Source organism: Nematolebias whitei, chromosome 12, assembly GCF_014905685.2.
Source record: "Nematolebias whitei isolate Nwh7 chromosome 12, NemWhi1, whole genome shotgun sequence".
NCBI classification, from domain to species: Eukaryota; Metazoa; Chordata; class Actinopteri; order Cyprinodontiformes; family Rivulidae; genus Nematolebias; species Nematolebias whitei.
This window is the reverse complement of record NC_056509.1, coordinates 35,143,046-35,162,010: the sequence shown is the minus strand read 5'-3', so window position 1 is coordinate 35,162,010 and position 18,965 is coordinate 35,143,046. Positions and strand designations below refer to the sequence as shown.

Below are 18,965 nucleotides of genomic sequence, written 5' to 3'. Positions count from 1 at the left end.
CACTCAGTCCACTCACATTAGCCATCCACTTCCCTCTGGTAAGGTCTAGTGAGTTCAAGCAGCCCCGTGGCTCCATCTCTCTGATGCACACTCGAAGAGGAATATACTAGTTTTTTTGTTTTTTTTTGGTTTGTTTTTTTAAAACAAAATTTTTCTCTCTCTTTTTTTTTTTTTTTTGTGGTTGCTTCAAAGCTCCAGGAACTTCTCTCTGCTGCACTGATGCCAGTTTGACCTGTGCAACAAAAGTTCTCATTACCCAGTTTTCATTTGATATCAGCGCCATTCTTTTCAGCGCATTTATGTTTAGATTTTGTTCCATTAAAACTTTTTATGCAGGCCCACTCTACCAACTGTTGCCCTGACAACCTCTCACCGTAAGTCTTGGGAACATGAAAAAGGTGCAAACTAAAGAGAAAGTTGAAATAGCATGGATGAAAATAAAATATCTGTAGCCTTTTGATTGTCACTTTAGTGTATCTCTTTTGGTATCCTGTGTATAATTTGCCATTTAGCAATCTGTAAAAAAAAAGTTATTTTTGTGCTCTTTTTTTATTTTGGTGTTCATAGATGACCATTATGTTTACAGCACAGATTGTATATCTCCAGCTGTTCTTATTATTAGACTACTTTTAGCAAGTGGACATCACTGTAAAGCATTGTAAGAATGTTATTATATGTGAAATTGCTGACAAAATGTATAGTCTTTATCCCCTTCTTCCTATAAGGTTTTGTGCCTTAACACTTATTAGATGAACTAAAGGGTAGATATCCTGATGCATGCTCAAAATGCTAAAGGGTAGATATTTTTTTTTAAAATTCTTTACACAATGAACAAACTGACGATGCAAAGTAATAATGCAGTATTTCACACACACACACAAATACAACCATTGATGGTACTATAAGATATGATGTTTCTGTGGGTATTGTTGTGTAAATTTACAATATGTTCTTTTAAAATGTTTTGTGTTACTGATGCGGAGTAAAACCAGAGCCAGACAGAGGACTACACTGTTTTTGTACATGGCAATCTTTTCAAGTGTTGATAAAATGTAAATACTGTTTTTAAACATGTTTACACGTAAAATGCTTTTGATTTCTAAAACCAAAGTAGAATAAACATTTTAACAAGATTTTTGTCATTCTTTTGTGATTGGGTTGTCTGTTTAATTGTATTTAACATATTCAAAGCGTTTTTTTTTTTAATATTCAACAAAATATTACACCTCATTAATTCAGTCAATTTACTTGTATAATTACTGATAGACACGTTTTGTTAATCAGGTAACGCTGTGTGCCATTCATCATTAAAGCTTTGGTATTTGGCTTAAATAACAAACCATTTTTTTGGTCCTTGATTGAATTTACTGTGCTATTGCTTAAAGCAAATCTTTCCACTCAGTTTCCCCTTCATCTTGATGCAGCATGTTAGGATTTAAATTTTGGGAATCTGTTTTTCTTTACTTCAGTACAACTGTTCGGAACTTAAATCATATGTCTGTTTTGACTTTTATCTGTTTAAAATGTTTGACGTGTGTTAGGTTTTATTATTTCAGGATTATAAGTAAAGCAGCATGTATTCAAATTTTAAAACTTGTCTGTGAAGAAAAGCCCATCGTGAAACCAGCCCAAGCTGTATGAGGAAGTCATCAAACATGGTTCACATGCAAGTACATGTATATAAAAATGTGAAAAAAAAATCTCACGGCATTAACAAGTGATACATCTGTGGTGGACTAATTTATATCAGACCGACTCTACAACTACATTAATACTTTTTGGTGAAATTTCTAATTAGAATATCCAGAAATGTTAATTAGGACAAATGCACTTGTGCCTATTTCACATTAGGAAAAGTGTTTTCATTTTACTTAGAACAAATTACATTTTAAAATTGCCACCTGTACATTTAATATATTTTGATATCATTAAATTGTTCTATTACAGTCTCAGTTACAGAGATTGAAATAAACTTCAACAGTAGGAAAAAAAATTTCTGATGTTTTTAATTTTAATTCTATTTAGGACTTCATTTTACTCAGGAAGTTGACTATAATAAACAAAGGAAGCGATCTGTGGTTTGAATAAATGCTCAAACGACCTGCCATACTAGTTTAGACCCCTCCTTCTTTTAGAAGACCGGTTGCGTAGCAACGACTAAACTTCGACACGTTAAAAAACATTGTTAAACCTCTGTCGGCCCGTTTAGTATTTATTTTCGCTTTGTTGTTGATTTAGTGCTTCTTTTACCAACTACAATGTCCAAAACACAAATAAAGAAAAAGGACTCGACAAGCAAGGTGTCTTTATCTGACCGGCGTTCAGAGTGAGTTTAAGCTAACTTCGCAAATTAACGTGGATTTAGCATTTGCTCCACAAAGTTGGACGGAAATGCAAAAAAAAAAAAGACTGCTAGCATCTTGATAAGAAATTCGGTTAATATTAGCTTGCCACGTGCATGTTTCATGTTGTCAAAGAGTTTAATTGCCAGAGGAAAAACAGCAATACAGGACAATTTTAGCCATGAATTTGTCGTGATTTCAGTGCTGCTGCGTCTGTGGCTAATTCGTCCGAGAACCTCGGAGGTGTGGGGAGACACAGATTCCCCATTTGGCCTGAGTGGAGTGATGCTGAAGTCAACAAGGAGAAGTGGGACGCCTATAAAGGACCTGAAGACAGGACGTTAAACAGAAGTCCTAATTCTGTACATACTTAAAGTTTACAATATTTACATATTGTCACGTCTCAATGTAAACTGGATTGGTTTCCCTTTTTTTTTATTTCACATTCTTTTAGCAGCCATATTTTGAAGATCCGGAGGGGAAAGTTTCTCTGCCTTCAACTTTGAAGGTGCACACCTGGAAGCGTCCCGCAGAGTTTGTTGTTGAAAAGGTAACTAAAGTTTGACACATTTGTAAGATGTACATGTTTTATTATGATAAAATACAACTGTGTACTTGGTGAAAACTGTTAATACAACTGACCAATATTGTAGTTATAATTACTCAATTCTGCCACATTAAACCCACAAATGCATGTCAATTGTGATAGGTTCTGCAAAGAAACACTGGGTCCAAATGTTCAGTACTTTGAGCTACACTGATCTAAACCTATAACTCATACCACTTTAGCAGGGGTCAGCAACCTGCGGCTCTGGGGCCGCAAGCGGCTCTTTGGTCCATCTACAGCGGCTCTTTTAAGCTTTGACCAAAACTAAGATAAAACTGAATTTTATTGGTTATTATAATAAAATAAAAAGGGGTCATTTTAAAGGGCAGCACGGTGGTGCAACTGGTAGAGCTGCTGCCTCTCAGCGAGAAGGTCCTTGGTTCAAACCCCGGTCCAGGGGCCTTTCTGGGTGGAGTTTGCATGTTCTCTCTGTGCATGCGTGGGTTTTCTCCAGGTACTCCAGTTTCCTCCCACAGACCAAAAACATGCATGTTAGGCTGATTGGTAACTCTTAATTGTCCCTAGGTGTGAGTGAGAGAGTGAATGGTAGTTTGTCTCGTTTGTCTCTATGTGTCCCTGTGATGGACTTGCGACCCGTCCAGGGTGTACCCCGCCCCTCGCACAGTGATTGCTGGACATGGGCACCGGCAACCCCCGTGACCCAAAATGGAATAAACGGGTAAAGATAATGGATGGGGTCATTTTAACATTCTTCCTGTCTTTTTTTTTTTCTTCAAAATATTAGAATTGTAGAACAATACAAAGAGTAAAGCATACTCACTTTATGCTTTATCTCTTCAAAGTAGAATATTTAATATCTCCACGTTAAAAAATTAAATTATAGACCTGCATAGTTCATTGCTTCAAATTTTACAAAATTGTTATATTTTTCATTTCTTTCCTTACAACAATCCGGTCTTTTCTTTTGTCTTGAATTGTACAAATATCAAATGTTAAAAACCATTTGATAGTTTTAGTTTTATAAAATCCACCCTATACTGACTAGAAAAGCCCCCTCCAACAATCTTGAAGTGGTTCACAGTCCACCAGTTGATGATCACAGTTGGACCAGATTGTTGTGGCTCCAGACACACTTCATTTAGTGAACTAAGGTGCATAAAGGGCTCTTTTGATCATCAAGGTTGCAGACTACTGCTCTATTGTCTGTCTATCTATGTATCTATGTACACTATCTAGTGTCATTTGGCAATGCATTTTGGGTGAAATGTTTTACTGCCAGTTTACATGAAAACACTCACAATATATATTATTATACAATTTATATTATTTGATTGGTATAATATATTCCAAAATACTTATTTGTTGGCTTTAGCTTCTCAAATAGACAGTTATTTTACTTCTATTACTATAAAAAAAATTTTGTTAGCAAACTGAAGGCTGTGTGCTTTCTTTAGCGTTTTCCAGTTAGTTTATATTGATTTATACTAGACTGTCAAATAAAAAAATAATATTCTATCCAAAACCATACAGTATAATTTTCCCAGCATCACAATTTGACAATGTCTTCCTTTTTGCTTCACAATGTGTTTGAGACAAGTTATCTCATCGCCTGCCTCCAATAAGTTTTAATTGCTTCACTCCACTTTTCTTGTGCAGTATTCAGCAATTACTGGAAGTTTCCTGTTATTTCGAATCAGACCTTGCTGGATCATACGCTGCCTTTTCACTCAGCTCGTTGAAACCATTTCATTAGTTTCATACTAAAGGAAGCTAATCGCAAACGCAATTAGCCATGCAGATGAAAGTGGCAGCTCATCTGTGATGTTCTGTCTCCAGCAGTCTACATTTCTGCACTTTCAAAGGCAAATGTGACTTTTAACAATGTTATTTTATGGCTATTTTATTGTAATAATGAAAAACTGTCATGCATTATTTATATGACAATACTGGGGTTCAGTCCAATATGTCTACAACAAAAATAATAATGTGCTTGACTTTAGGAACTCACTGTGGTTGACAACCAAAATAATTTTGACCTCATCTCCCCCAACCATCATCTCTTCTATTGTGAGGTTAGTTTTCAGCATGATTTGTATTAGTTTCAAGGTATTAGTTTTTTGCTTAGTGTTAAAAAAATACAATTTAGATGTCCACTGATTTTTACCTGCAACAAAATAATATATATATATTTACTCTTTCTCTCACCTCTTAAGCTGATGAGATGGATCGTCAGTGAGATTTATATTGTTTGGATGCTTCATGACCATACATCTACACAGCAAGAAGGTTGGAAACCCTGGGAGCACATCTTTTCACTGTGCAAGGTGGTGAAAGGTCATGTGCCACTTTACAACAGCTACGGGAAGTACGCAGTCAGACTTTACTGGATGGTAAGTCCTAAAAAGACATAAATGCATACAGATACTGTATTCCCACCAAAAAATTCTAACAAACAAAAAAAAAAAATGTTGAAAATTTCTTGTGATCTAAAATGCTAACCATGGAAGGAGACCCTAACTTTGTCACCTCTTCAGAAGTTGTCCCTGTCACAACCTCTTTGTTAATCATGCATGTTTAGGGGCACAGTTGCATGGCATAGAATTTAAATTTCTTTTTGTCGCGGATCACATGGTTCAGCAGATGAAAGGAGAACGGCGTGGACGGGGAAGGGGATGGATGGGAAAGCGTTATCCTTAGAGCTCAAATCAATCAGTCTCACGGTAGCGCCAATACGGACGAGGCTTTACTGCCTGTTGAATAGATAAGACTTAACAGGAGTCGGCTGCTTTTTGAACAACAAGGCTCAAGTTGGATTTCTCTGCTCATGACGTTTCAAGTAGACACAAGGCACGGACGGTTTTATACAAAGCAACGTCATTCATTCTGATTTTATACAAGTTTTAGAATTTTACACGTTGTGACTCCACATTAAAGGTCATCTTTGGGATGTAATACAGTGAGTTTTCTCCTATGTGTAACTTGCCACAGATTTCTAAGCAAAGGGCACTACATCATTTTAAGAGAGCAAACTTTCATAAATGAGTTATTAATAAAGAATAAAAATCAAGGACAAGTATTATTTTTTGTCTGTTTCACAATTATTTTTTTGCTTTGACAAACAAGCATGACACAGTTGTAAGCAACACTTGCTGTGCCAACTCTATTCATCCTAACAGATGGAAGTTATGATGCTATTAAGCATGCAGCCTTTACTACCCCCATTTTTCCTTCTTTTGTTCGTACGCTTCTGCTTTTTCTCCAATATCACTTATTTATCCAAGTATTTTCTTTCTTTTTTTAAAAAAACTCATATTCTTTCCTAAGTGTCTGAAATAATCTAACAATATCTCTCTGATGCTCATGCTAACTGCAACAGGGCCACTCTGTCCTGCAGTGTTTAACTCCATCGTGAACACATTTCCCCTCACTGTATATACAATGCAGTGTTTGTTCAAAATGTGCTAATAAAGACATGAATGTCTGTGAATAGTCAGTTACTATCTCCAGATTGGGCTTGTTTTCTTTACATTAAATGTGAACCCCCATCCTTCTATGTAACTGATATACAAACCTCTAACACAGTTCTAGCTAAAAAGATGCAATTATGAGTAGGCCAATGCCAAGAGATGTATTAAAACTCAATTGATCACACAATACATAAAAAGCAATTGATTGTCAGTTTATATATTGAACTTTTCTCCCCTCATGCTGAAGGTTGCGGAGCATTAAATGTAGAACCACTAGACTAAGGGACAGCTTCTACCCTGAAGCTGTTAGACTCATGAATCCCTAATCAGGATTATCACTGTAAAAAAAAATCACTGTAATGTCACTCGATTGTTATGTGCTGCTGACTATCCATGCTGCTGATTTCATGCTGTTGATTTATTTCATGCTGCTGTGTTCACTCGTACTCTGCTCACACAGACTCATGTTCGTGCTGCTGTTGTTCGGCGTATTGTTTTTGCACTATTAAGTAGGGCTGTCGCGATAAACAATAAATCAATTAATCGCATGATAAATGAAAATTATCAACCTCATTTTCGTTGATCAGATTTATCGTTTCTTTGTCTCTCTCCTTCTACTGAAGACACTGGATGACAAAAGGTTCAGCTCTGGTGCTCTTTATTGACCCCTCCCTTTCTCTTTAAAATTCATTTTAATCCTCAAAAAATCTAATTTTTGGATCGTTAAAAGCAGCTAAGCTGAGAAGCTAAGCTACGAGATACGCTAACACGCCGACCTCAGGAAAAAACCTGTCTTGTTGAAGTTCCAAAATTCACAGTTGAAACCCGTGCCTTCGTGTAAAAAGTTGTTTTTCTGTGCAAAAAGAATCTGAAAACTTGTTACTGATTTTTTTGTTAAAAGCTTTGTGCGAAAAATGCTATGCTAAAGAGCTCAAACCACACCGAGCTTCCGCCATTTTGAAAACTGGAAAAAAAGGAAAGAGAGACAGCTCATGTTATGTCAAGGGGCCTCCCAGCCATTTTTCTTAAAGAGACATGCTGCTCACTCCTTCGCTATCCATCCTTTGGTTCAAACAGTCTTATGCTGCCATCCGGTGATCAAAAAAGGTACTACTTACAAAACAAATTAACCAACATTTCTTCTTAAATTTGACAATAATTACTCAAACAATTATATCGTTTATCACAATAATTTCTGAGACAATTAATCACCCAGCAAAATTTGTTATTGTGACAGGCCCAAGCATCACTACTCAAAACTTGATGTTCCCAAAGCAGTGATGGCCAAGGGGCATCAAACAAGTGAATGTTAGGATTTTAAATAATAATGAAAAAAGTATTAGTACACGTACTATCAGGGTAGTGTTTACCTGGTAGAAGGCCATTAACCATTCATGAAACAATGATACTGAACATATATTTGCTCTGGCTGTTGTGCTGCTGCTCGTTGATAAGGATTTTGCAAGAATGAAATCGTAAGTTATAAAATCAGTTGGGCAGTATTTAGATTAAGAGTATATAATTATGTAATTTAGATCAAACTATATTTCATTTGCAGGAAGTTAGGAAACTGATGCCTCCATTTCTAAATAAATTGCCTTTTATGGGTTTTCTAGTCCTGTTCGTTTTTTTAATTTTAAGAATAACAAATGTTTGTTTTTATGTTTTACTATCAGATCCTTAATGAATAATAATGGCTGCAACTCAGCACAGTTTTGTGCCATTTCAATTTTCTGTGTAAGGAAAGTGGTTGAACCATTCTAGAACTGTAAGTTATTTCAGCAGCTCACAACTGTTTTACTATAAGTGTTTTATTCTGCATTTAACTGAAAACAGCTAGGAGAACGAATAAATAAGTTTTAAGGTGCTATCAGGTCAAGGTTTTTTTAGTGCATTCCTTTGAATGTTTACCTAAATTACTCTAGTCTTGTTAGAACTGGAAAAAAAAAACAAAAAACTTATATTTGAGGTGCATTAATGATTTTGTTTCTTCTCTCCTCCCTTTTTGTCTTCAGGGTTCTTGGCGAAAGATAACTGTAGATGATTCTTTGCCATTTGATAATAGGAACAAACTGCTTCTCCCAGCCTCCACCTGTCGATCAGAACTGTGGCCCATGCTGCTGGCTAAAGCTCTAATCAAAGTGGCCTGCACAAAGTGAGCAACCAAACATCCTAACAAACCTCTGTAAGCGTCTTAACGCTATACCATTATAGTCCTCTGTAAGGCTGCTGTAGAGCATTCTTGACCTTATTCCAAGGAGATTTAGCTGCAGCTTGACTTCGAAAATACCACTGAAAAATGAATCCTAAAGTACCTACACTAAGTATTTGTATTTACCATGCTGACCTAAAGTGTTGCTATAATATAAAGGCTTTTACCTAGCTTTTACCTATAAACTTTTACCTAGTTTCAAATAGATTTCAAGTAATTTACAGTAAATCATGTGATGTGTGCACATTTTCTTTTTTAATTCAGTAAAGACATTATAAAACTACAATTCCATATAATTATTTTTGATGAGCCTTTTAAAAAAACCCACTGAAATAAGGCTTTATCTGCAATTCTTTTAGAGCAAGATTACCTGCAAATAATTCTTGAATCTGTGAAAAATAAACAATTTACGGCTCACACATGTGCACAGGAGCTCTCACAAGCCTCCACACGATCTAATCTCAGCCCAGATTGTTAGCAACTGAATTCGGTGACAATGTTCAAGTCAGAGCTGGAGGATCTTATTGTGTTTAAAGATGCTTGTTCCTGTGCCCATAGAAGGTCAAGACATAAATGTTTCATCCTGCACAGGAAAACAAAGCAGCCTCTCACCTATGAATCATATAAGTCATGAAGAAAGCTATTTGTAATGAAATGGAATTAAACTTTGCCCAGGTCTCTGCCCCCCCCCCCGCCCCCCCTCTCAATTTAGCAACAGTTTGTTGTAAAAAGAACCCAGTTCTACTGATTTCATTTAGTCATGTATGACCACCAAGTTGGTCACAGGATCTCAAAAGATTTAATTGTGTGTATATTAAATCTCTGAATCTGTATTTTTTTTTGGATCATATTTATGCTTGTTTTTCAGTACAGTGTTCAACGATGGCAGGGAGATGGGCCAGTTTACTTTTATTCACAATCTCGCTGGCTGGATCCCTGAAATTATTCCTATAAAGTAAGTTTCTGATTATTGACTCTAGTTGTCCACAGTGTACATCTGAATGTGGTCATATCTGCACAAAACAATGCTCAAATGTATTTTTTAATCATGAGGAGATGGCATAACTGCTTGTATTTTAAGATCTTTCTATTTGAAATTTGGCTTTATAAAATAAATTTCGGTCAAAAACTACATAAAGCATTTTTAATTAGCTGTTGAATGCAGCTTTGTAAAGTCATTTAAGCAAAACTTTTTTATTTGCAACCCGTATTTTTTTTTCACTCTTTTTAGATCAGTGTACTCATCAAGTGTCTGGGATTTCCTCCAAGACACCATTCCTAAATTTAAACAACAGGATGAGAGTTTGACAGTGACAAAACCTGACATGGCAGATCCTGCTGCAGGGACAGATTCTTCTCCAAATGACAATAAGAGTCTGCTGCCGGAGTCAAACATCAGCAAAGGTCTAGACTGTGACACACACAGATACATACACACACACTATTCTTACACTAACTGAAAAATCAGTAATGAATATACAAATGCAAAAATTGCTTTTACATGTGATTAAGTTAACTGAATTAATTTTCCATATTATGGTATTTCTTATGCATTTATTTAGAATCACACTTATGATTTGTAGTCAAGTCTATTTGCTATACAGATGTGCTCTATTTATCCATCCATCCATCCTTCCATCCATCCATCCATCCATCCATCCATCCATCCATCCATCCATCCATCCATCCATCCATCCATCCATCCATCCATCCATCCATCCATCCATCCATCCATCCATTATCTTTACCCGTTTCTTTCTTTACGGGTCACGCGCGCGCGGGGGGGGTTCACTGGTGCCCATGTCCAGCCACCACTGTGCAAGAGACGGGGAGACTTGGACAGGTCTCAGTCCATTACAGGGACACATGGAGACAAACGAGACAAACAACCATTCACTCTCTCTCACTCACACCTAGGGGCAATTTAGAGTTACTAATCAGCCTAACATGCATGTTTTTGGTCTGTGGGAGGAAACTGGAGAACTCGGAAAACTCACGCATGCACGGAGAGAACATAAAAACTACACCCAGAAAGGCCCCCGGATGGTATCTGAACCGAGGCGACCTGCTTGTTGAGAGGCACCAGCCAACTGTGCCACCGTGCTGCCCTGTGCTCTATTTACTGTAATATATTTTGCTTTGTATTTACTTGCTTTATATTTGTTAATGCATGTCAAATAATGCATACTCTTAAAAAACACACTTATCAACAAATACTGTACTGTTTAACTGCTGCAAAAATACTCTTTACAACCAAAAAAGTCCATGCTCAATAATCCAGGTATACAATCCAACAATTTTCAGTCAGGTCATCTGGACAGTTTCTTTTTTTGTGCTGAAACGTTTCACCTTCCATCCAGAAGGCTTCATCAGTCAAGGAAACACAAACACAAAACTGATTCTGTTTCCTTGACTGATGAAGCCTTCCGGATGGAAGGTGAAACGTTTCAGCAAAAAAAGAAACTGTCCAGATGACCTGACTGAAAAATGTTGGATACTCTTATACAAAAAATGTTTTGGTGATTTCCTATAAAACATATTTTAATGCCACTATTATCTCATACTACATATAATGCATAGTTTTTAGGCCACTTCCATAATGTCTCTTTCCTCTCTCAAACTAACTTTTTGCTGTCCTGTGTTCACATTTCATGGAGCTCATGGAGGGTTAAGGCATAAACGGTGGACCATAAATAAACCAGCAGATGGAGCAGTAGAAAGGTGAAATATCTGGCCCTCCTTCAGAGCAGAGGAGCTTCCCAAGTCAAATGTGGTTGTCTGGAGAAGTCAGAGTTCAAATATGTCCTCTGAGTTCTTTTAAAGTCATAGTAGTACTATAAAGTCCTTTGCAATTGTAGTCTTTAGAACATTAATTATGCTTAAACTGTGTTGAATAATTTTCCTAGAAATAAAATTCAATTCTGTTTATTTATATAGCACCAAGTCACAACAGAAGTTGTCTCAGAACAATGTACAAAAATATTCATATACATAAAAATCCAGTTAGTAAAAAGTATCCATCTATGATTGTGTTGAATCTTCATTTTGTCGCAGTCTCCCATCCCGAGCAAGCACAAAAGCAACAGTGGGAAGGAAAACCTCCCTTTTAACAGGAGGAAACCTCCAGTAGAATCAGGCTCAGGACAAGTGGCCTCTGCTTCAACTGGCTGAGGTTTAAGAGGACAGGAAGGAGAAAACAAACAAACGTCAGGTCCAGATGTACTTTAATTGGAGGAAAGACAAAAAACTTGTTAAGGATAGAAATAATTACAAATACAAACAGGTAGAGTAGAGCAAGTAAAGACCGCAGCAGAGTGAGGAAATGTGGTCAATTTGTCCTCCCAACAGTCTAAGCCTACAGCAGCATAACTAAGGGATAGCTCAGTAAACCCAAGCAGACCTTAACTATAGGATTTAACAAAAAGGAAAGACTTAAGCCTAGTCTTAAAAGTAGACAATGTGTCAGCCTTACAGACAGGAACTGGAAGTTGGTTCCACAAGAGAGGAGCCTGATAACTGAAATATCTTCCTCCCATTCTGCTTTTGGAAACTCTAGGAACCACAAGTAAACCTGCAGTCTGAGAGTGAAGTGCTCTGTTATGAAAATATGGAACAATAAGGTCTGTAATATAAGATGGAGCTAGGTTGTTTAGAACTTTGTAGGTTAGAAGTAGGTGGTGGGAGGGTGCGTGGGAGTTTGCCCAACCGGTCTACATGTGGACTTGGAGAAGGCATTCGACCGCGTCCCTCGGGGAGCCCTGTGGGGAGCCCTGTGGGGGGTACTCTGGGAGTATGGGGTACTGGACCCTTTGATACGGGCTGTTAGGTCCCTGTATGATCGGTGTCAGAGCCTGGTCCGTGTTGCCGGCAGTACAGGTCCTTCTCAAAAAATTAGCATATTGTGATAAAGGTAATTATTTTCCATAATGTAATGATAAAAATGAAACTTTCATATATTTCAGATTCATTGCACACCAACTGAAATATTTCAGGTCTTTAATTGTTTTAATACTGATGATTATGGCATACAGCTCATGAAAACACAAAATGCCTGTCCCAAAAAATTAGCATATCATGAAAAGGTTCTCTAAACAAGCTATTAACCTAACCATCTGAATCAACGACGTAACTCTAAACACCTGCAAAAGATTCCTGAGGCTTTTAAAAACTCCCAGCCTTGTTCATTACTTAAAACTGCAATCATGGGTAAGACTGCCGACCTGACTGCTGTCCAGAAGGCCATCATTGACACCCTCAAGCAAGAGGGTAAGACACAGAAAGAAATTGCTGAACGAATAGGCTGTTCCCAGAGTGCTGTATCAAGGCACCTCAGTGGGAAGTCTGTGGGAAGGGAAAAGTGTGGCAGAAAACGCTGCACAACGAGAAGAGGTGACCGGATCCTGAGGAGGATTGTGGAGAAGGGCCGATTCCAGGCCTTGGGGGACCTGCGGAAGCAGTGGACTGAGTCTGGAGTAGAAACATCCAGAGCCACCGTGCACAGGCGTGTGCAGGAAATGGGCTACAGGTGCCGCATTCCCCAGGTCAAGCCACTTTTGAACAAGAGACTGCGTCAGAAGCATCTCACCTGGGACTGCTGCTGAGTGGTCCAAAGTTATGTTCTCTGATTACAGTAAATTTTGCATTTCCTTTGGAAATCAAGGTCCCAGAGTCTGGAGGAAGAGAGGAGACACATAATTCACATTGCTTGAGGTCCAGTGTCAAGTTTCCACAGTCACTGGGGTGTCATGTCATCTGCTGCTGTTGGTCCACTGTGTTTTATCAAGGGCAGGGTCAATGCAGCTAGCTATCAGGAGATTTTGGAGCACTTCATGCTTCCATCTGCTGAAAAGCTTTATGGAGATAAAGATTTCATTTTTCAGCACGACCTGGCACCTGCTCACAGTGCCAAAACCACTGGTAAATGGTTTACTGACCATGGTATTACTGTGCTCAATTGGCCTGCCAACTCTCCTGACCTGAACCCCATAGAGAACCTGTGGGATATTGTGAAGAGAAAGTTGAGAGACGCAAGACCCAACACTCTGGATGAGCTTAAGGCCGCTATCGAAGCATCCTGGGCCTCCATAACACCTCAGCAGTGCCACAGGCTGATTGCCTCCATGCCACACCGCATTGAAGCAGTCATTCATGCAAAAGGATTCCCAACCAAGTATGGAGTGCATAACTGAACATGATTATTTGAAGATTGGCGTTTTTTGTATTAAAAACACTTGTTTTTCATTGGTGGGATGAAATATGCTAATTTTTTGGGACAGGCATTTTGGGTTTTCATGAGCTGTATGCCATAATCATCAGTATTAAAACAATTAAAGACCTGAAATATTTCAGTTGGTGTGCAATGAATCTGAAATATATGAAACTTTAATTTTTATCATCACATTATGGAAAATAATGACCTTTATCACAATATGCTAATTTTTTGAGAAGGACCTGTAAGTCGGGCTTGTTCCTGGTGAGAGTTGGACTCTGCCAAGGTTGCCCTTTGTCACCAATTTTGTTCATAAGGTTCATATGGACAGAATTTCTAGGCGCAGCCAAGGTGTTGAGGGGATCCGTTTTGGTGGCCTTAGGATTGCGTCTCTGCTTTTTGCAGATGATGCGGTCCTATTGGCTTCATCAGATCGTGATCTACAGCTTTCGCTAGAGCAGTTCACAGCCGAGTGCGACACGGCTGGGATGAAGATCAGTTCCTCCAAATCCGAGGCCATGGTCTTGAGCCGGAAAAGGGTAGAGTGCCCTCTCCGGGTCAGGGAGGAGGTCCTGCCCCAAGTGGAGGAGTTCAATTATCTTGGGGTCTTGTTCACGAATGAGGGAAAAATGGAATGTGAGATCGATAGGCGGATAGGTGCAGTGTCTGCAGTGAAGCGGGCACTGCACAGGTCTGTCTTGGTGAAGAGAGAGCTGAGTCAAAAGGCGAAGCTCTCAATTTACCGATCGATCTACGTTCCTACCCTCATCTATGGTCATGAGCTTTGGGTTGTGACCGAAAGAACGAGATCTTGGATACAAGCGGCCGAAATGAGTTTTCTCCGCATGGTGTCTGGGCTCTCCCTTAGAGATAGGGTGAGAAGTTCGATCATCCGGGAGGGACTCAGAGTAGAGCCGCTGCTTCTCCACGTCGAAAGGAGCCAGTTGGGGTGGCTCGGTCATCTGGTTAGGATGCCTCCTGGACGCCTCCCTGGTGAGATGTTCCGGACATGTCCCACCGGGAGGAGACCCAGAAGAAGACCCAGGACATGCTAGAGGGACTATGTTTCTCGGCTGGCCTGGGACTGTCTTGGGATTCCGCTGGAGGAGCTGGCCCAAGTGGCTGGGGAGAGGGAAGTCTGGGCCTCCCTACTTAAGCTGCTACCCCCGCGACCCGACCCCGGATAAGCGGAAGAAAATGGATGGATGGATGGATGAGGTTAGAAGTAAGATTTTGAATTCAATTCTGAATTTGACAGGGAGCCAATGGAGATAAGCTAAAACTGGAGAAATATGATCTCTCCTATAACTCCAGTTAAGACTCTGGCAGCAGCATTTTGGATCAACTGAAGACTTTTTAAAACAAATATTTGGACACACAGATAACAAACCATTGCAATTGTCCAGTCTAGACAAATGCATGAACCAGTTTTTCTGCATCATTTTTCGACAAGATGTTTCTAATTTTAGCGATATTATGCAGGTGGAAGAAAGCTTTTCTGGTAGCTTTTTTAATGTAGGGGTTAAAAGACGTACTGATCGAAAATAACACAAAGATTTTTAACTTTTGAACTGAAGGCCAAATTAATGTTATCCAAAGAAAGTGAAAGACTGCAAACTTTATTCCTAAAATGCTCAGGTCCAAAAATGAAAACCTCAGTCTTGTCTGAGTTTAAAAGCAGAAAATTAAGGGTCATCCAGGTTTTTATGTCTTTAAGACATGCTTATAATTTAAATAATTGATTGGATTCATTGGGTTTCATGAACAAATATAACTGAGTATCATCAGCATAACAATGAAAAATCATCACATGCCATTTAATAACTAAAATAAACTGTATTTTGAAAACAGATAGCAAACAGGCAAAACTTAAGTGACTAAAATGATTTTTGTGTAATTTAAAAATGCCATAAAATTCAAACTTATTATTTTTTTTCTTGTTTTTAGATTTCACCTATACTGGCTCTTTCTGACACTAGACTTTCTTTAATGTTCCTTTCCACCCATACGTTGTATTTCAAGTGTTTGATAAGCATATACAAGTAGCATTACTGTAGATATTTTATCTTTAAAGGAATGCACTGCCTGGTGCTTCCATACATGGTCACAAATATTAAATTAAGAGAGCAAAGAAAGTTATTTATTTGTATTATGGTGCTGCTATATTTCAGCGGAATGCTTAAATACATATTATGTGTTAGAACCACTTAACTGTTAAATTTTTAATGTGCTGTCTTTATATTAGCTGTAGCAGTACTCCCATCTCCCCTCACCATGGCCTTTAAAATTTATTTCTCATGTCTCCTGGCCCCCGTTCTCTGCTGCATTATGCTTTTAAGATGCACTGTGGGCGGGGGTAACTATTCTCCTTTATGATTTAGATATGACTAAGTCCTGTTGTCTTATTTAAGACTGTAGAATGTTTTGCATCTCTGTGGTTTCATTTACCTGCATTTGATATTTCTGTTGACAGGTTATGAGCTTCAGGTTTTTGTTTTTGTGTGTTGCTTTGTAAGATCTACAGTGTCAGTAACACCATGTGTTGTTAAATTGTATGTCCTTTTGTTTGTTTGTGTAACATAGATAAACATACTGATTTTATTCTGTTTTATGTATTATTCAGGTGTCCCTGAAGTAGCGGTGTGTGCCAGCTTTTACACTTTGCAAACCGATGACAGTTCCTTTGGGTTTGGCCAAATGGTATCACCCCCTCAACCTACTTTCTTTCTGGCTAGTTACTAAAACATATTTTACTCACTAAAATTATGTTTTTGAGGCTCACATTAAAAGACACATTGACAGTCAAGAAATTCAGAAATCACGGCTGTTGAATTGAGATTAGAAACGGTGCAGATTACAAATTGAAATGCATTTTTATATGTTAATGACCTGAACATTTCAAATGGTTTGCTTTAATCCTCACACAAATACTACTTTGTTTAATCAACTGCAAAATTTCAACCTCAGTAAATTATTCTTGTAATTTTCCCTATATGAACAAACTAAATTGAATGTATTTATTTTTTCTTGAATGTATGCATAAGCAGGGGCATCAAACTCACTTACAAAAGGGGGCCAAAATTAAAACTTTTTTCAAACTAAGGGCCAATTTCAGAATCTACATTAACTCAAGTTAGATACCCAACATATTTTCTTGGTTGCAGATTCCTCAGCAAGTTTGATTGGTCTCATTTGATGTTCTTTGTTGCACTTTTGACATCATAATCAAAGATTACAGAAAAAATTAAAGTGATGAAAGTATTTTACGTTTAACATAGGGGCCAGATAAGATGTCAACAAGGGCCACATTTGGCCCCCAGGCCTTGCGTTTAACACATGTGCTTTAGAGTATTAAACTGTCTCAATCATCTGTTTTATATAAAAATATACCTGTACAAAAAAATAAGTTTTGTAAAAGTTTGTTGTCAAAATTAAATAGTTATAGCAATCTGTTGGCATGTTTATCTGAATTTAAACAATATTTGATGAGGCCTGTTGCGATAAACAATAAATCAATTAATCGCATGATAAGGGAAAATTACCGACCTTATTTTCATTTATCGGTTTTATCGTTTCTTCGTGTCTCTCTCTTTCTACTGAAGACACTGGATAACAAAAGGCTCAACTCCGATGCTCTTCACTGACCCCTCCCTTTCTCTTTTCTTTTTAAAATCCATTTAACCATCCAAAATTGCATTTTGGGATTGTTAAAAGCAGCTAAGCTGAGAAGCTAAGCTAAGAGCTAAGCTAACAGGCTGACCTCGGGAAAAAACCTCCGTCTTGTCCAAGCTCCAAAATTCACGGTTGAAACCCATGCCTTTGTGTAAAAATTTGTTTTTCTCTACAAAAGAAGCTAAGAACTTGTTTACTGATTTTTTTAATTAAACACTTTGTGTGAAAAATGCTATGCTGAAGAGCTCAAACCACACCGAGCATCCGCCATTTTGAGAACCAAAAAAAAAGGAAGGAGTGACAGCCCATGTCACATCAAGCGGCCTCCCTCCTATTTTTCTTAAAGAGACATGCTGCTCACTCTCTCACTATCCATCCTTCGGTTCAAATAGTATTATATGCCATCCGGTTGTCAAAAAAAGGTACTACACCCAAAATAAATTAACCAACATTTCTTCTTAAATTTTAAACAATATTATCGTTTGTCGCAATAATTTCTGAGACAATTAATCGCCCAGTAAAATTTGTTATTCTGACAGGCCTATATTTGATATTTTACTGTGTACACGTACGTAACATCTAAATATAGGATAGTTTTGATAGATTTTTCTCAGTTTGAGATGTAAAATCACACATTTTTGATTTCAACCTTTTGACAGCAATTCTCTGTATAAAAGTATAGAATTTAGGGAGAAAAAAATAACGCTCATCTTTTTATCTGATTAAGTTTCTGATCGAGTATGTTCTTTTCTGCCCACTTGTTTATTTTTTGGTCATTCAGGCAAATTCCGCCGAAGTTTTGCGCACTTACAGCTTATCCCTGCTGCACAGCCATGTTGTCCTGCTGACGAGAACCCGTGCATGCAAGCTGGAGGCCCCACCCAAACCTCCATCTGTGCCAAGATGGAAACTCATTCGTCCACGCAAGAAGATTGTGGTGTTCTCCGAACCACAGAGTGAGTGAAAGAAAGAAATGCTGAAGTGGAACTAAGAGTAGGATGCAGGGGAGTATATCAAACCAAGAAAAAAAGCACAAATGATGTCACTGTGTGGAGGTGAATACTAAAATAACATGTATCTAGATCAAGAATGTAATATAATGCATGACATTTAGAACACAGTGCAGAGGGTGTATAATGTTGGCAGGTAAAATGAAAATGCGAGGACATCACCTTTAATAGTGTAGTTTTGAAAATACCTGTTGGCTCAGGCATAGCTGACATAGGCTGATCGCTGAAACGTTGTCAAAAAGTCTGATCAGCAGTGTTGGCATGTTGTGTGAAGTATTTCTCCCTTTCTCTTTATCTTTTTTTCCCTTACAGAGTTTATTTTTCCAAAACCAGAGCGATTCATTGAGGTTGCCAGCCCTTTTCTTTGTTATGGTGTTAAAAGCAGCAATGGCTCAATCCCAGAACTGTATGTAAATTATCTAAAGATTTTTTTTAACCCTTCTCTTCTCTTCTCTTCTCTTCTCTTCTCTTCTCTTCTCTTCTCT

At 38.0% G+C, this 18,965-nt stretch overlaps 1 protein-coding gene across 1 annotated transcript in view; it reads left to right on the top strand.

Annotated features, from left to right (window-relative positions):
* The first annotated feature begins 2,258 nt into the window (after nucleotides 1–2,258).
* Nucleotides 2,259–18,965, top strand: part of adgb (androglobin) — a 48,789-nt gene continuing 32,082 nt past the window's right edge. Inside the window, exons 1-11 of the mRNA XM_037685155.1 lie at nucleotides 2,259–2,326; nucleotides 2,545–2,704; nucleotides 2,800–2,892; nucleotides 4,911–4,982; nucleotides 5,124–5,300; nucleotides 8,393–8,532; nucleotides 9,458–9,544; nucleotides 9,821–9,993; nucleotides 16,422–16,498; nucleotides 18,252–18,426; nucleotides 18,793–18,886. Of these exons, the coding sequence (XP_037541083.1) occupies nucleotides 2,259–2,326; nucleotides 2,545–2,704; nucleotides 2,800–2,892; nucleotides 4,911–4,982; nucleotides 5,124–5,300; nucleotides 8,393–8,532; nucleotides 9,458–9,544; nucleotides 9,821–9,993; nucleotides 16,422–16,498; nucleotides 18,252–18,426; nucleotides 18,793–18,886 (1,316 nt within the window). The remainder of the gene's footprint in view (nucleotides 2,327–2,544; nucleotides 2,705–2,799; nucleotides 2,893–4,910; nucleotides 4,983–5,123; nucleotides 5,301–8,392; nucleotides 8,533–9,457; nucleotides 9,545–9,820; nucleotides 9,994–16,421; nucleotides 16,499–18,251; nucleotides 18,427–18,792; nucleotides 18,887–18,965) is intronic.